The 14138-nt window shown below is 40.3% G+C and overlaps 1 protein-coding gene across 1 annotated transcript in view; it reads right to left on the bottom strand.

Moving 5' to 3' along the window:
- Positions 1-13849, bottom strand: part of gabbr2 (gamma-aminobutyric acid (GABA) B receptor, 2) — an 811906-nt gene extending 798057 nt beyond the window's left edge. Inside the window, exon 1 of the mRNA XM_069913637.1 lies at positions 13764-13849. Within this exon, the coding sequence (XP_069769738.1) occupies positions 13764-13766 (3 nt within the window). The 5' untranslated portion in view covers positions 13767-13849. The remainder of the gene's footprint in view (positions 1-13763) is intronic.
- Positions 13850-14138: the final 289 nt, after the last annotated feature.

Here is a 14138-nt window from a genome sequence, read left to right as displayed (position 1 = left end):
CGAACAAATATGGGAACCATACATGAAATACAATAGAGAAATCCTACCATGGACTTCCACCACCTAAAATGACAGAAGGAGAAGATAATAAAATGAACTGACTCAGTATATAAAAGTAAAAGATAAAAATTTCTTGTTTATTTTATTAAGTGACAACATTGTTTAACGGATTTAATGTATCTTATAGATTGAACTTTGAACAAAATGGGAAGGGGGAGAGGGAGGGAGGGAAGGGAGGGGGGGAAAGGGAGAAAATGACACTGTATATATTCAAGAGAAAAATGTCTGTTTGTATTTTGGTCAATATGGTTTATTGTGTAAAAAATAAAAAAATTAAAAAAGAAATGGCATTCCCCAGGTTATACCCGGACTTCTTGTAAAGATCCCAATCCTCAAGCCTTAAACACCCTTGTTCTTGCCCTCAGCAGGATGCAAATTCTCTGATTCATCCAGGGTTTTGGTTGGGGAGCACCTGCCATGTGTGCATGGGAACACACTCAGGTCTTAATGAAGTCGGTGACACCCTCTGCATATTCATTCAACTCCATGGATGAATTCTTGATGATGTTCCAGTCCACCAATTCAAAGCAGTCCTGCAGACCTTCCTTCACCTCCCTCAAACAAACTTTTGCCGTCATCACCTCTGATGCTGTGATCCCCAGTCTTGGCTTGTATGTCAAGAAAAGAAGTACAGCCAGGTAATCTGACTTGCCAAAGTGTGGCTGTGGTATGGCTCAGTATGCATTCTTCGTGGTGGTGTTGCAGTGGGTGAGTGTGCTGGTTATCAAATCTGCTTATTTCACCCACAGTCATGGATAGAAACTTGGGGTCTGTTCCATTCTCCATCATTCTGATTGAACATCTGAACCATGCTTGTACTAAATTTTCCAATTGTGTTCCTAATGAATAACTATGGTACACGACACAGTGTCTCAAAAAAGTAGCCTCTATCCTCAAAGGCCCCCACAACCCAGGCCATGCCCTCTTCACTCTGCTACCACCGGGGGAAAAGGTACAGGAACCTAAAGAAGAGCTTCTTCCCCACTGTGATGAGATTCTTGAATGATCAATGAACCAAAAGACACTCCCATACTTTTTGTGCACCATTATTTTGGGTTTTGTTTTTTTTTATTATATAAACACATATCCATCATGAGTAAGATGGTTATGATATGAATGTTTGCCCTATGATGTGGCTACAAAACACCAAATTTCAGGACTTGCTCGTGACAATAAATTCTGATAGAGTCTGATCTGTTCACGGATCAAAGATCCTTGTCAGAATTAATACACTAACATCAGCTCCAATGAATGTGATGTGGTCTCTTCAAGACAATGAAGAACAAGTTGCACAAACCAACAGAGGAAAAAAAAATTTCACTGACAAGTCAATGGATTTGAAAAATAAGGAATGTAAAGAATAACATGGGAATCCAAACTATGCATAATAAAAGGCAGTGATGGGAAAGAAACCCAGCTGAATGCATGGACAGATCTGGATATTCATGGCATACTGAAGGCAAGTGTATTATTCACATTGCATCCAATCCATTCTGAATAAAGTGGCACACATAGAAATTCAAATTATAATGAACAAAAGAGCAGATTGAGGAAAACAATTCAATTTGATGCAGACCCACACATCAATGGGAAACTTCTCTGGGTTCAAGCATTTTTCAATTACTGTCAAGTATCCCAGGTCAAGTATCTTAAAGCCAGTGAAAGCTCAGGTGCATGAGGAGTGAAGCAGTGCCTGACAAACACCCGACCAAGCAAACAACTGCTTATAGTTGCTCTCTGACAATATATTTGTGGTGCATTTTTTTTTTTAAACTGTCAGTCGAGACCAAAAGAAATTCAAGCTCTTATTCCTCAGCTTCTGCACTGCACAACGGAGTCAACAAACACATCTGCAGAGTTATTTCCCTGATGAACTCAATGACGTTACCAAAACTGATCAGATGCAAGATTTGATCTATTATGCCCTTCAACTAAACATTTCCCTTCAAAGACTTGTTGAGGTAAAAACAACCATACAAATATTTATCAAAATGACTACATTGTTCCGTAAAATGAATCTGCACCCTTGGGTGCATTCATAATTGTAGTGGAAAAGTAGGTTAGGAAATAAGAGAAAATTTTACATTTTTACCTCAGATAATGGAATGGAATTTTGGAGTACTTAAATTTTAAAAAAAAATTAGATGTACAGCATGGCAACAGACCCTTTCAGATGACAAGTCTGTGCTTCCCAATTGACCTACATCTCCCCATATGTTTTAGAGGGTGGGAGGAAACTGAAGCCCCCAGGGAAAACCCATGCAAACATAGGGAGAATATACAAACTCCTTACAGATAGAGTGCGATTCAAACCCTGGTTCTGATTGCTGGCGCTGAAACAGCGTTGCACTAACCGCTACACAAACCATGCTGCCCATTATTGTTGCATTACAAATATATTTTTGTATATATTTAAAATTCCAGTTTAATATTCAGTTTCAAAATGTGTTTGCACTGGTAATCTCCTTGAAGTAAATCTAATGGAATGGGTGCACAGTGGATCTGAAACAATATCATCCACGTTGAATTGTACACAGGAAAGTCCAAGCCGGTTTCCCCATGGTTGCTGTTACAACTAGAAGTTATCACTGGTGCGATGTAACCTGGGTCAAATCACTTTTGTTCATAACTTGTACATGAAAAGGAGATACCAATAAATCCAGTCCCCAGCCGCTTTGTGCAGTCAGCATTGACTGAGCTATTTATTGAGATTCTGAATCACTCGGGCCCCATCCTGGCCAACCAACCCTTACTTAACTCATCACTTCAAGATAAAATCCAGTGAAGACAGAACTTTACTCTTCATCTTTATCTGTGAAAATTCATGGCAAGAAAAGAGCATCATTCAAGTTTCAGAGTAGAGATAAGACACATCAGATGCATCACCGAAATGTTCCATTTGCAATAAGCTTACTTCTGGTCATTTGGGCTTTATTAACCTAAAAATATCAGGTGCATTATTGAAAGCCCTTATATTTCATTAATAAACTGTGAATGGGTATTTTTCTTGACAGAAAGACAGAATTTCTACAATACAAAATATGCACAGCAAACACTCTGAAACAACATTCTTTGGGTGATCTTGTTAAATGGCAGCATTGTGGAGTGTTTTTATTACAGTGATTCAATCATTAATAAAATCATATTCTTTTAGCAGTGGCAGCTGTACTTTCTAACCCAATTTTGGGGTAGAATTCATATTTAATACGAGGAACTAGTTTCAAGGAATAATGCATTATGAAAGACACGCAGAGAAGAAATTCAAAAAGGAATCTATCAGGGGAAAAGCAAGTAAAATGTTAATGCTGTTATTAAAATTGAGTAGGTAGATTCATGTGAGTATCTACGTGGAATAGCTATGCAAAGTGCACATGAACTCAGTGCAATGACTTATTTCACATTTATACTGTTTTTAAAAAAGATACAGCACAGTAATCGGCCCTTCCAACCCACAAGCCTGTGCCACCCAACTACACCCATGTGGCCAATTAAACTCCATACATTTTTGGACATAGGAGGAAACTAGAGCACCCAGAGAAAACCCATGCAGGTCACAGGGAGAACATACAAACTCCTTACAGACAGTGCTGGATTTGAACTCAAGTCGCCTGCAGTTTGATAATTATTGCACTAACCCCTCTGCTAATTTTATTGCCTTCTTTTAGTTTGATCATATTTTCCTAAAGAAAGAAATTCAAGTCACAAAAGATTTGAAAAAAAATTATGATGTGCCATCAATCATTCAGAGAAATTGGACAACTTTGTGCTGAGTTCTTGTAAAAAGACTTTTGCATTAGGGCATCCCGCAGGAGTATCATGATTGCAACCAACATTTAATTATAAATAGCCAGCTCTTTATATGGTCCCAGAAACTTCAGGAAAATCTCTCAAGTACTTTAATTTGCCATATGGATCACTGGAAAGGACATCTTTCCAAGGAATTTAACTGATACAAGCCACAAGAATAGCTACATTAAAGGATACCATGAGGAGTTTTGAAAGAGAGACAGCACCCTCTCAGGTAAATTTTGAACGGGATTAGTCATGGGTGTGAAGTAACCTGGGTTAAATTTGTACATGAAAAGCAGGTGGCAGCAGATCCAAATCCTGGGCAGTTTTATGGAGCCAGTATCATTCAGTCTGTTCTTTACCTGCATGCATCAGCAGTGTCCAAACTTCATACGATGCAAGCACCAATTAAAGTCAATACAAGCTTAAGGAGCAGATACACTGGGATTGATGCAAGCGTTGATAGTCAGGTACTGTGACTCTGACTCGAGAAAGAATAAAGAATGGCACAGTTTAGGAGAACAGGCTCCAAGGCTTTGGGAGGTCTTTGTGAGGAGGTGAAAAGTTGTCATTCAGGAAGCTCTCCAGACACATACCCTAAAGGCAGTAAGAGCAGACGGCCATGCCAATATTGCCAAAACAGTTTTGCAAGAAATTCAATGATATTGAATGGCAACATCTAATGTTATTTCTTCTCAATTCCACTAGAAGTTTGCATATTGCACAGTTTGGCATATCATCACTTAAAACCAAACTCCATCATCAGGAGCAAACTCTAAAACAATAACAGAGCCGGGACCTATGCAAGCTTCAAACTCACATAGGTTAGCTTACATACTGAGCTGTCACAACATCTACGTTATCCAAATGTATGCAAGAAAAAAAATGAAAGACACTTAAAATTTTAGTCGCTTTCAGGTGCTCGGACACCGACAATGCGCCAGCAGGCGCGGCTGGGGGAGTGCAGCTGGGATGATCAAGTGGCTGTGGAGAAGACGCCTTTCTGTCACCGGAACGTGCCAGCTGAAGGAGAGACGTGTCCGAGCGAATGCTGGCTCCTCTGGACTGCTGCTTTCAGGTGCAACGGGGGATTCTCGGAGCCGGAGATTATACCTAAAGGAGGAGGGTTAGGTAAGTGCTCCTCCTGGCTGGGTGCTCCACTTTTAGGTGGCCTCCCAAGAGGGTAGAATATGCAGCTTTATCTCAGGGTATTTTGACCACCTGAAAGTGCTTTTTATTTAAATTTAGATATACAGCATGGCAAGAGGCCCTTCCAGTTCAAGAAACTGTGCTGCCAAATACTTGTACCTCAATTAACCACAACCCTCACACGTTTTGAAAGGCAGGAGGAAATCAGAGTGTCCGGAGGAAACACACAGACACAGGAGAACATACAAATTCCTTATAGTCGTGCTGATTTCAAACCCAGGTTGCTGGCACTGTAACAGCAACTAACCGCTACACTAACTATGCTGCCCTGAATTACACCCAATTGACCTATAACCCCCTTAAGTTTTGAAGGATGGGAGGAAACCAGAACATCTGGAGGAAACCCTTAAAGACAGCGCCAGATTCGAACCCAGGCGTTGCGCTAACCGCTATGCTATCTATGTTGTCCAAGACTGGGATGGATTTTTTTGGGGGACAAGAATTATAAAATATGATACAGGGCATGCACAGTCAGTGTTTATTTTAATGGAGACAAGCATTAGGTATCATGGACACAAGATAAAAGGAAAGAGAACTAAGGGTGACATGAGGGGAAACTTATTTGTAAATGGCATGTGGTTAGAATCTGGAATCCTCTGCCTGCAGAGGAAGTGGAGGCAGGTTCTGCTGTGGGCTTCAAGGAGAAGCTGGATAAATATATGGAGGAGAAAAAAAATTGCAAGATTAGGCACCAGGAGGCAGAATGAGAGTCCACATGTAAAGAGCCATTATGGGCATGAGTGACCAAATAGCCCTCTTGTGTGCTGGAGCAATCCTTATGATTCTGTGCACAACATTCAATGAGATGCTTGTCTTGTTCTTGCAGTAGAAAGCAATGTAACCTTTGGTAAGAGGGCCTCAGCCTGAAGGACATGCAGACATGCACAGTGAACATTTTGGTCATTGCCTTCCTCTCTCTAATGATTTGTTTCCTTTCTCTTTTCCACAGCTCTTTTGCTTCCCCTTTGACCATATAGTTCATTTCCAGTTTTTGAGGACTATTTTACACAATCAAAGATGGAACTTGACACATTGTGAGAGGGGGTTTTCCCCATATATTATTTTTTTAATTAAAATCACTCAAATAACATTGCAGGGCACAAATAATATTGCCAACCTTAAGATCAGTTATCGATGTACCACTGAGCTTTGAAGGAAGGCACACACAAATTCTAGACTGTTGACACTCCATTTTGAGGATCATCCCTTCTATTATTCTGATCATTAATTGAAGAGACAACTGGCACAGGCCCATGGAGCCTGGCTTTGAATCACCAGCAACGGTATATTCACACCCACTGGACGTCTGCACACTTCACTTGAAACCATTGGTAGTTAGGTCAAGACTGTTGATTATTAGTAACTCTGCCAGAGATTGCTGAAAGTTGGACAATTAATGTTTAGCTAAAGGGAGGAATACAGGCAAGATAGGTGGCCTGAAGAGGGATAGGAAGAATAAATCTTTTAGGTGCAAATAACAGTGTATAAGCAAACTGTGGAGATGTTTCAAGAGCATATGAAACAAAATGCATGGAAGAATGCATCATCCAGAGGTTTAATGAAGCATCAATGAACTAGCAATTTTCAACACATGGGGTCCATTGTAAAAGTGACATTTATAAGTGAATATGATATACCAGATTCCAACAGGTATAACTATCATGTCCCCATGGTATTTAACAAAGAGCCATAACAATTTCATTGTTTTAATACTTTTCTTCTGAATATAAAGGAAAGGGGGTGGAAAGGAAATTATAAAATTAATTTAGCTCAAAGGAAAATAAACCTTAAACACAAAAGAAAACCATTAAAAAGAGAACATCTCTTTCTTAAATCTCCTCAAAGCATTAATATATTTGATTTTTCTGGGTTTTTTTTTACATTTATAAACAATCTTTTTCAGTCAATTTTCATTGCTTTAGCAGATCACTGTAGCAAGGAACCTCATTCATTGTCTTCAAATATAAACAGAAGCAATTCCTTATTACTGTCCTCCTCCTAATGGTAGAGAGCATGACAGCATTGTCTTTTCATGTAAAAATATAAAATTTTGGAAATAGTTAGCAATGGACCAAGAAATAGAATTTCATGTCATTAATCTTTCATCAGAGGTGGCTAGATATATTTTTTTTAAATTGGCAATCCTTTGGTTCAAAGGAGACCTGTTGTTGTGCCGTTCATCTGTGGACACAAAGGTGACTTTGTAGTCCCAGTCTGGAAGTGCAGAGTCTAGTACAATGGGGCACAGGAAGTCCATTTTTGGAAGAACCGTGGCTGCTGCTTTGTGACGCTGTTCATGGTTTTCCATCAGTTTTTGGCAGTGCCCGTCTCCAAAACTGGTGGAGGCTTCATAGCACAGGGTTCACCAGTGGGTTCTGTCAGCAGCTGCAGCTTCTAGTTCTCTTGGCCGGATGTCACAGGTATGTATAGTTTCCTTCACAGCATCTGGATAGCACTTGCACGGATGACCTTGAAGTCTCCTTCCAATCTTCAGTTCACTTTAGAGCAGTTGCCGAGGCATACAGTGGTTGTCCATTCTGATGATGTGTCCCACCCACCACATCTGGTTCTGATGATCAAGGACTCAATGCTGGTGGACCGCGTGACCCAAGACCTCCAGGTAAGAGATACGGTCTTGCCAACGGATGAAATGGAGGGCTTGCATGTGGAATAGCTCCAGTTTGATGTGACAGTGGTACAGAGTCCAGGTCTCACATCCATATAGGAGAGAAGGGATGACAACAGCTCTGCAGACTTTCAGCTTTGTGGAGATGCAGACGTTGTGTTGATCGAGGACTTTGGTATGCTGATGTCAATTTGTTTGTCCAAAGACCCATCGCTCGAGATGATGCTCCCCAAATATTTGAAGCTATTTACATTTGTCAGCTAGGTGCCATCAACAATGATTTTTGGTTCTATGATGTTGGTGTTTGGCATGGATTGATAAAAGTACTTCAGTCTTTTTCAGGTTGATGGTCAGGCCAAGGAGCATCGCAACATCTGAGAATTTGTTCAGCATTAACTGTAGATCCATTAGATTTAGGGGATGTTTAAATACAGGAATAAATAATGGTGAACAGGTTTTTCCTGAAAGTCACAATGGTCCACAACCACAGATGATTGGGTATTTGGGTTGGAATCAAGTTACTCTTGAATTACTACATTTATAAGTGAAAGGACAAAAGTGGTTGATTACTGAATGAATATTCATTGATCTGCAGCTAATCAATTGTGTGGAGTTTCAAAATGTTTATGATGCAGCATAAATCACATCATAATAGCTGAAGCTCACTGGACACAAACCATCTGTATTCATGTACATGATAGATGATAGGACTAGTAGACCGATGAAATATACAAGCTGGAGATATTATACTGAATTAATCACAGAAAAAAACATTAATAAAAAATATTTGAAGGTGTGACATAAATTATTAGATGAGAATACAAGAACCACAAAGAATAAAGAACAGAATTTACGGTCATGAAAATGTCACATAGTTCATTGTTTTGCGCCAGCATTACAGGTGCAAATATTGCTATAAATTATGTTAGAAATAAATAAATTAGTACAAAAGTAAGAGGAAGTGAAGTGGTGCCTGCAGTTCATTGTCTGTTCAGAAATTTGATGGCCGAAGAAGCTGTCCTTGTGCCACTGGATGCTCTTCTTCAGGCTCCTGTACTTCCTGACGATCGCAGTGTGAAGAGGGCATGCTTGGGTGGTGAGGGTCCTTGAAGATAGAAACTGCTTTCTGAAGACACTATCAATTGCAGATGTCCTTGACGGAGTGAAGACCGATGCCTGTGATGGGAGTGGCTGAGTTCACAACTCTCTGTAACCTTTTCTTGTAGTGTGCATTGGCACCTCCGTACAAGACAGTGATGCAAACAATCAGAATGTTCTCCACGATATATCTGTAGGAATTTGCAAGTCTCCTCAGACTCCTCAAAGTACAACTGCTGGTAAGCCTTCTTCCTGATTGCATCATCATGGAGGCCCCAGGTCAGAGCTTCCAAGATGTTGGCATTCCAATGTAATACAAGCACAAGTTAACCTTTATGTTTTCCCATCTAATACATGCATCAATAAGTTTGTAGCTAATCTTTTATACCTTTGCTGCAAATACTTTATAAAATGGCAAGAGAATGTGCAGAAGATGTACACATAACCCTCAATTTCCTTAATATTCAATTTTTGATTAATGGAACCTCAGTACCCCCCCCTTCAAAAGAGTTTTCCCAAACATGTCCCTTGCTCTGGGTGAGGAAATCTCATTTTAGAAGGGCTGGCACTTTAAAACTGAGGGCCCTGGTTCTAACCAGGAAAATCAACTCCCTGTACATATCCAGCAAACACCCGAAGAATTTTATATTTCACAGCGATCATTCAGATAAAACACAAAAAATCTCATTGGACTCCTGACAGAATACATTTTTGCATGATCAGCCACTATTTATTTTCCTCATTCTTCATATTGGTCAGACATTTCCTGTATCCACCACGCCAGGCAGTGCATCAAAAGATTACTCCTGTAACTTCAGCTTGCTAAATTAAAAGAAAAAAGTACGTAAAAGAGCTAAATTCAATCTTTTGTTGATCGTTGGCTGAAAAGCTTCTGCCACCTACAGCTGTTATTCTGGGAAAATGGTTACAAAACCCACATGGTTCCCCAACCTCCACACCCCACGTGGGAGATTGTACTCCAAGCATTGTGCCTACACAGCTAATGGAATGGCATTTATCAATTTTCTTCATCAATCTGATCATCAGTGGGAATGAAGGGAGGTGTGGGCAGGTACTCCAGCACTTGATCCTTGAGGCAGGACAAGACAGCAAAGATTTCACTTCCTCATTGCTTTATGGGAGTATTTTATGGATTTTGAGCTACTGATCAAGGAAAATCACCTTTTAAAAATTCTTATCATGCACTGGTAATTTAGATATAACCAATTTTAGTGATTTCCTGTCATATTTCAAGCTGTTTTTTTTGGACCAAGCATCCTGGGCATACATAGTGTAGGTGCAATGCTGATACTGTCTTAGGTCTGGGCATACTTAGAGTCAGGATAGATGCAGAGAGGCATATACACAGACATTGTATATTACATTGATATAGATTGAATGTATGCAGTGGCACCACTAGGGTTGGTGTCATCCAGTGTGGTAACTCATGGTGTCACACCCCCCCCCCCCCCCCCCCATGGACCTACTCCTGTACCAGACCATAGAAAATTAGTTTCAACATTATTAGTAACTGAGCTGAAGCTTTTTTATTATTTTTCTCCTTTTCCTTTAATTACTATATCATTCTCCAAAAAATTATTGATATAGGTTCATAAATTACCATAATATTGTAGCTAAAACACCAGAGATTTTGACAAAGTAGCAACTAAAACAACAGCACGTGTATGTGATTCAAAGCATCATTGGAATTGGGTAATAATGACAGCTCTGACTGGAGCACATTAGAAGGTTCAAAAAGTAAATTCACATAGAGTTTTAGCCTTGTAAGTATATTGATACATGCAAGCTGGGCTTACACAAAATGATTTTTGTTGTTATAATAATTTTTTAATAAAAATATCCCTGTATTATAACAAAGTTTCAACTGAAACACTGCACAAACTTTTATAGACAGTCATTTTGGTGTCACCTCCTCTGATGGTGTCACCCGATGCAGTCCATAACCCCTTTAGTGACGCCAGTGAACGCACGTTGATGTGCATATTCTTCAGACAATAACATGGTGAGTGTACTTAACAATAGCATTTACCGTCTTCAGGAAGATTCAGTACAGAAGTGTCTCGTCAATGTCACAACAGCTGCAATACATTCTGTTACATTTGTGGTGAATATATCCTTAAGGTTCAAAGACGCAGCATGACTGCACTTATTAAGAAGGCCGAAGAACTCTATTTTGGTTATAAAATTGGTGACCAAAACGAACCCAGAACTCCTCACATTTGTTGTGCAACATGTGCAGTCAACCTGAGAGCTTGGTGTCAGCATTATTATGCAATAAAACATGCTAAATTCAATAAAAGTTAATTTAATCTTTCTCCAACTTCCTACAAGATGAAACTATCTTTCTGTTCATCTTGAAGTTGTCCATCATAAACCCCAATGTTTCTTTTCAGGAAGCAAACCTTTTGGAAAAATTTGTTGTCCAGTGAAATCTGCCCCATGCAGAGTTCAGACAGTAAAGGCCCTGCAGTTTGATCCGTTCCTCTTTCATCCTTGGATGATGCCATGGCACAGTTGGCAGAACTGCTGCCTCACCACTCCAGAAAACTATGTTCAATCCCTGATGCAGGTGCAGCCTTTGTGGAGTCTGCATACTATCTTTGTGGCCTCAGCTTTCCTCCAAGTGATCCTGTTTCTGACCACATCCATTACAATTGATTACCTATCATTTATAAATGATCAGTAAATGTGAGAGAATTCAAAGGGAATGTCTGGAAAATAAAATGGGATCAGTGTACAATGGTCAGCATGGCCATATGGCTATCTGCTCCTCGACTGGCTGGTGCTGAGGGTTATTTCTTCAAGATGAGGTTTGCAGCACGACTCACCATGTTATTGCCTGAAGAACATGTTCATCAATGTGCGTTCACTGGCGTCACTAAAGGGGTTATGGACTGCATCGGGTGACACCATCAGAGGAGGTGACACCAAAATGACTGTCTATAAAAGTTTGTGTAGTGTTTCAGTCGAAACTTATTTTTTTTAAATAAAAATATCCCTGTATTAGTTATAACAACAAAACTCATTTTGTGTAAGCCCAGCTTGCATGTATCACTATACCTACAAGGCTAAAACTCTATGCGAATTTACTTTTTGAACCTTCTACTGTGCTCCAGTGAGTCCCCACTCTGTCAAGGAGCGAGACCCCTTCCAGATGATTGAAGTGCAATCATATCTCAGAGAGCCTCCGGGACCCATCCTATACAAAAGAAAACAGATATTCCAACATGACTAGTTTGAAAATAACAGTTATACATGTTTGAATGAACTTGTTTAATAGAACATGGAGCTATTCAGCCATCACACCCATGTTGACCAATGGGTACCCTCCTTATTAATACCATCCTCCAGCAAATGGGCTATCGCCTTGAAAGCCAAAGTGATTCAAGAACTCATCTTAACACCTCTTAAATACTACTGATAACTACTTAAACTACTCTCTTTGGCATGGCTTTCCAATTACTATGTCTCTGGGCAAAAAAGGTTCCCCCTCAGGTCACCCCTTAGGTGACATGGTTAGCGTAGCAGTTAGTACAGTGATATTACAGTGCCAGCAATCCGAGATCGCACCTGGCACTGTTTATAAAGAGTATGCATGTTCTCCCCATGTCTGCGCGAGTTCCCTCTGGATGCTGCAGTTTCCTCCCACCCTTCAAAACATATGGGGATTGTAGGTTAATTGTGGTATTTGGTAGCACAGGCTCATGCCTCAAGGGTCTGGTTCCGTGCTGTATGCCTAAATTTAACTTCTACTCATTGGTAGTGTAAACTGTGCTCCAGAAAAAAATATGCATACAAAAGTGAGAAATGTAAACAAAGAAACAAACGGACAGGGCAAATACAGAGAAAAAAAATAAGTATTCAGTAATAAAGAATGTGCAAAGTAGGAGTCCTGAAATCAGTCTCTGATTCTGTTGTTTAGGAGTTTTTTTGTTTTGTTTCCTGAACGTGGTAGTATGAATCTGTGTCACCTATACCTCTTTTCTGACAGTCATATCTAAAACAGAGTACATCTTGCCAGGTTTTTTTTTTAAAAACCACCTGACCCAACATCCACCACATTGAGCATTTCCAAGTAACACACTCTTGTAGTTGTTGATGACACCAGTGACTGCGTCCATGAATTGAACACTGGAATCAGGAGGCTCTCCCTTTTCAGCCAAAAGCTACTTTGATTTGAACTTAAAACTCAGGTATCTGTGGCATAATAAACTGCTGCATGATGCAAGAGTCATGACTACACCCTGTATAGTGTGCAATGGCCAGTGTGACCCTCCATGCATTATGCAAGGACAACCAATGTCACCTTCCAGGATGTGAGGGCCATAATCCTGTGATGCTGTGTGATCACGTGCTCATCACAAGGAAAAATGAGATATGTTCAGCCCTTTTCAAAATGAGGGTATCTCTCACCTCCTTCAAGCAATTGTGGTTAGGAAATGGGGAACAATAAGAGATTTGCACAACAATTACCTTAAAAATTACTTACAAAGCACTTTACTTAGCCTGTGCAGATTGGAACACATTTCAACATATTCCTTCATGAATGGCAGGTGACCCCACATTGTTTCTTGCTCAGGCGGACAAAAGAGAATTGCTTGCAGAAAGATATGGAGGAGAACCTGGATCTCCTCCTCTCTCCCTCTCAGCGTTGCCATGTTCTGAGGAGCCTTTGATCATCATCCCTCGTGCCAAATCATGAGGGAGGACTGCTAAATTTCTTATTGTTCCATTTCTTCTCAGTCAACAAACTGATCAGCTCACCCCACAGCACTTCATAGAGTCATACATCATGAAACAGACCCTTAGGTCCAACCAAAGAGTCCATTCCCACTTGCCTGCATTTGGCCCATTTCCTTCTAAACCTATCATATCCACGTATCTGTCCAAATTTTTTCTTTAGTGTTGCAGTCGTACCTGCCTTACCCACCTCCTCCGGTTGCCCGTTCAATATACTCACCATTCTCTGTGTAAAAAATTTTACCCCTCAGGCTCCTGTTAAATCTCTCTCCCCTCGCCTTCAACCTATATCCTCTAGTTATTAATTCCCACACTCTGGGCAGAAGATACCATGTGTTCACCTGGTCAATTCCTCTCATTATTTTGTAATCCACTATGACATCACCCCTCATCTTCCTATGCTCCATGGAAGCCCGAGCCTGCTCATCGTCTCCCTATAGTTTAGCCCCACCCCCCCCATTCCTGACAACATTCTCGTGAATATTCTCTGTATGCACTCCAGTTTGACCACACCCTTCTGGTGACTAAAACTGAATGCAATACTCCAAATGGGGCCTCACCAACATCTTGTACAAACTGCAACATAACCTCCCAA

Source organism: Narcine bancroftii, chromosome 1, assembly GCF_036971445.1.
Source record: "Narcine bancroftii isolate sNarBan1 chromosome 1, sNarBan1.hap1, whole genome shotgun sequence".
NCBI classification, from domain to species: Eukaryota; Metazoa; Chordata; class Chondrichthyes; order Torpediniformes; family Narcinidae; genus Narcine; species Narcine bancroftii.
The sequence above is the reverse complement of the archived record's forward strand: the minus strand, read 5'-3'. Positions and strand labels throughout refer to the sequence as shown.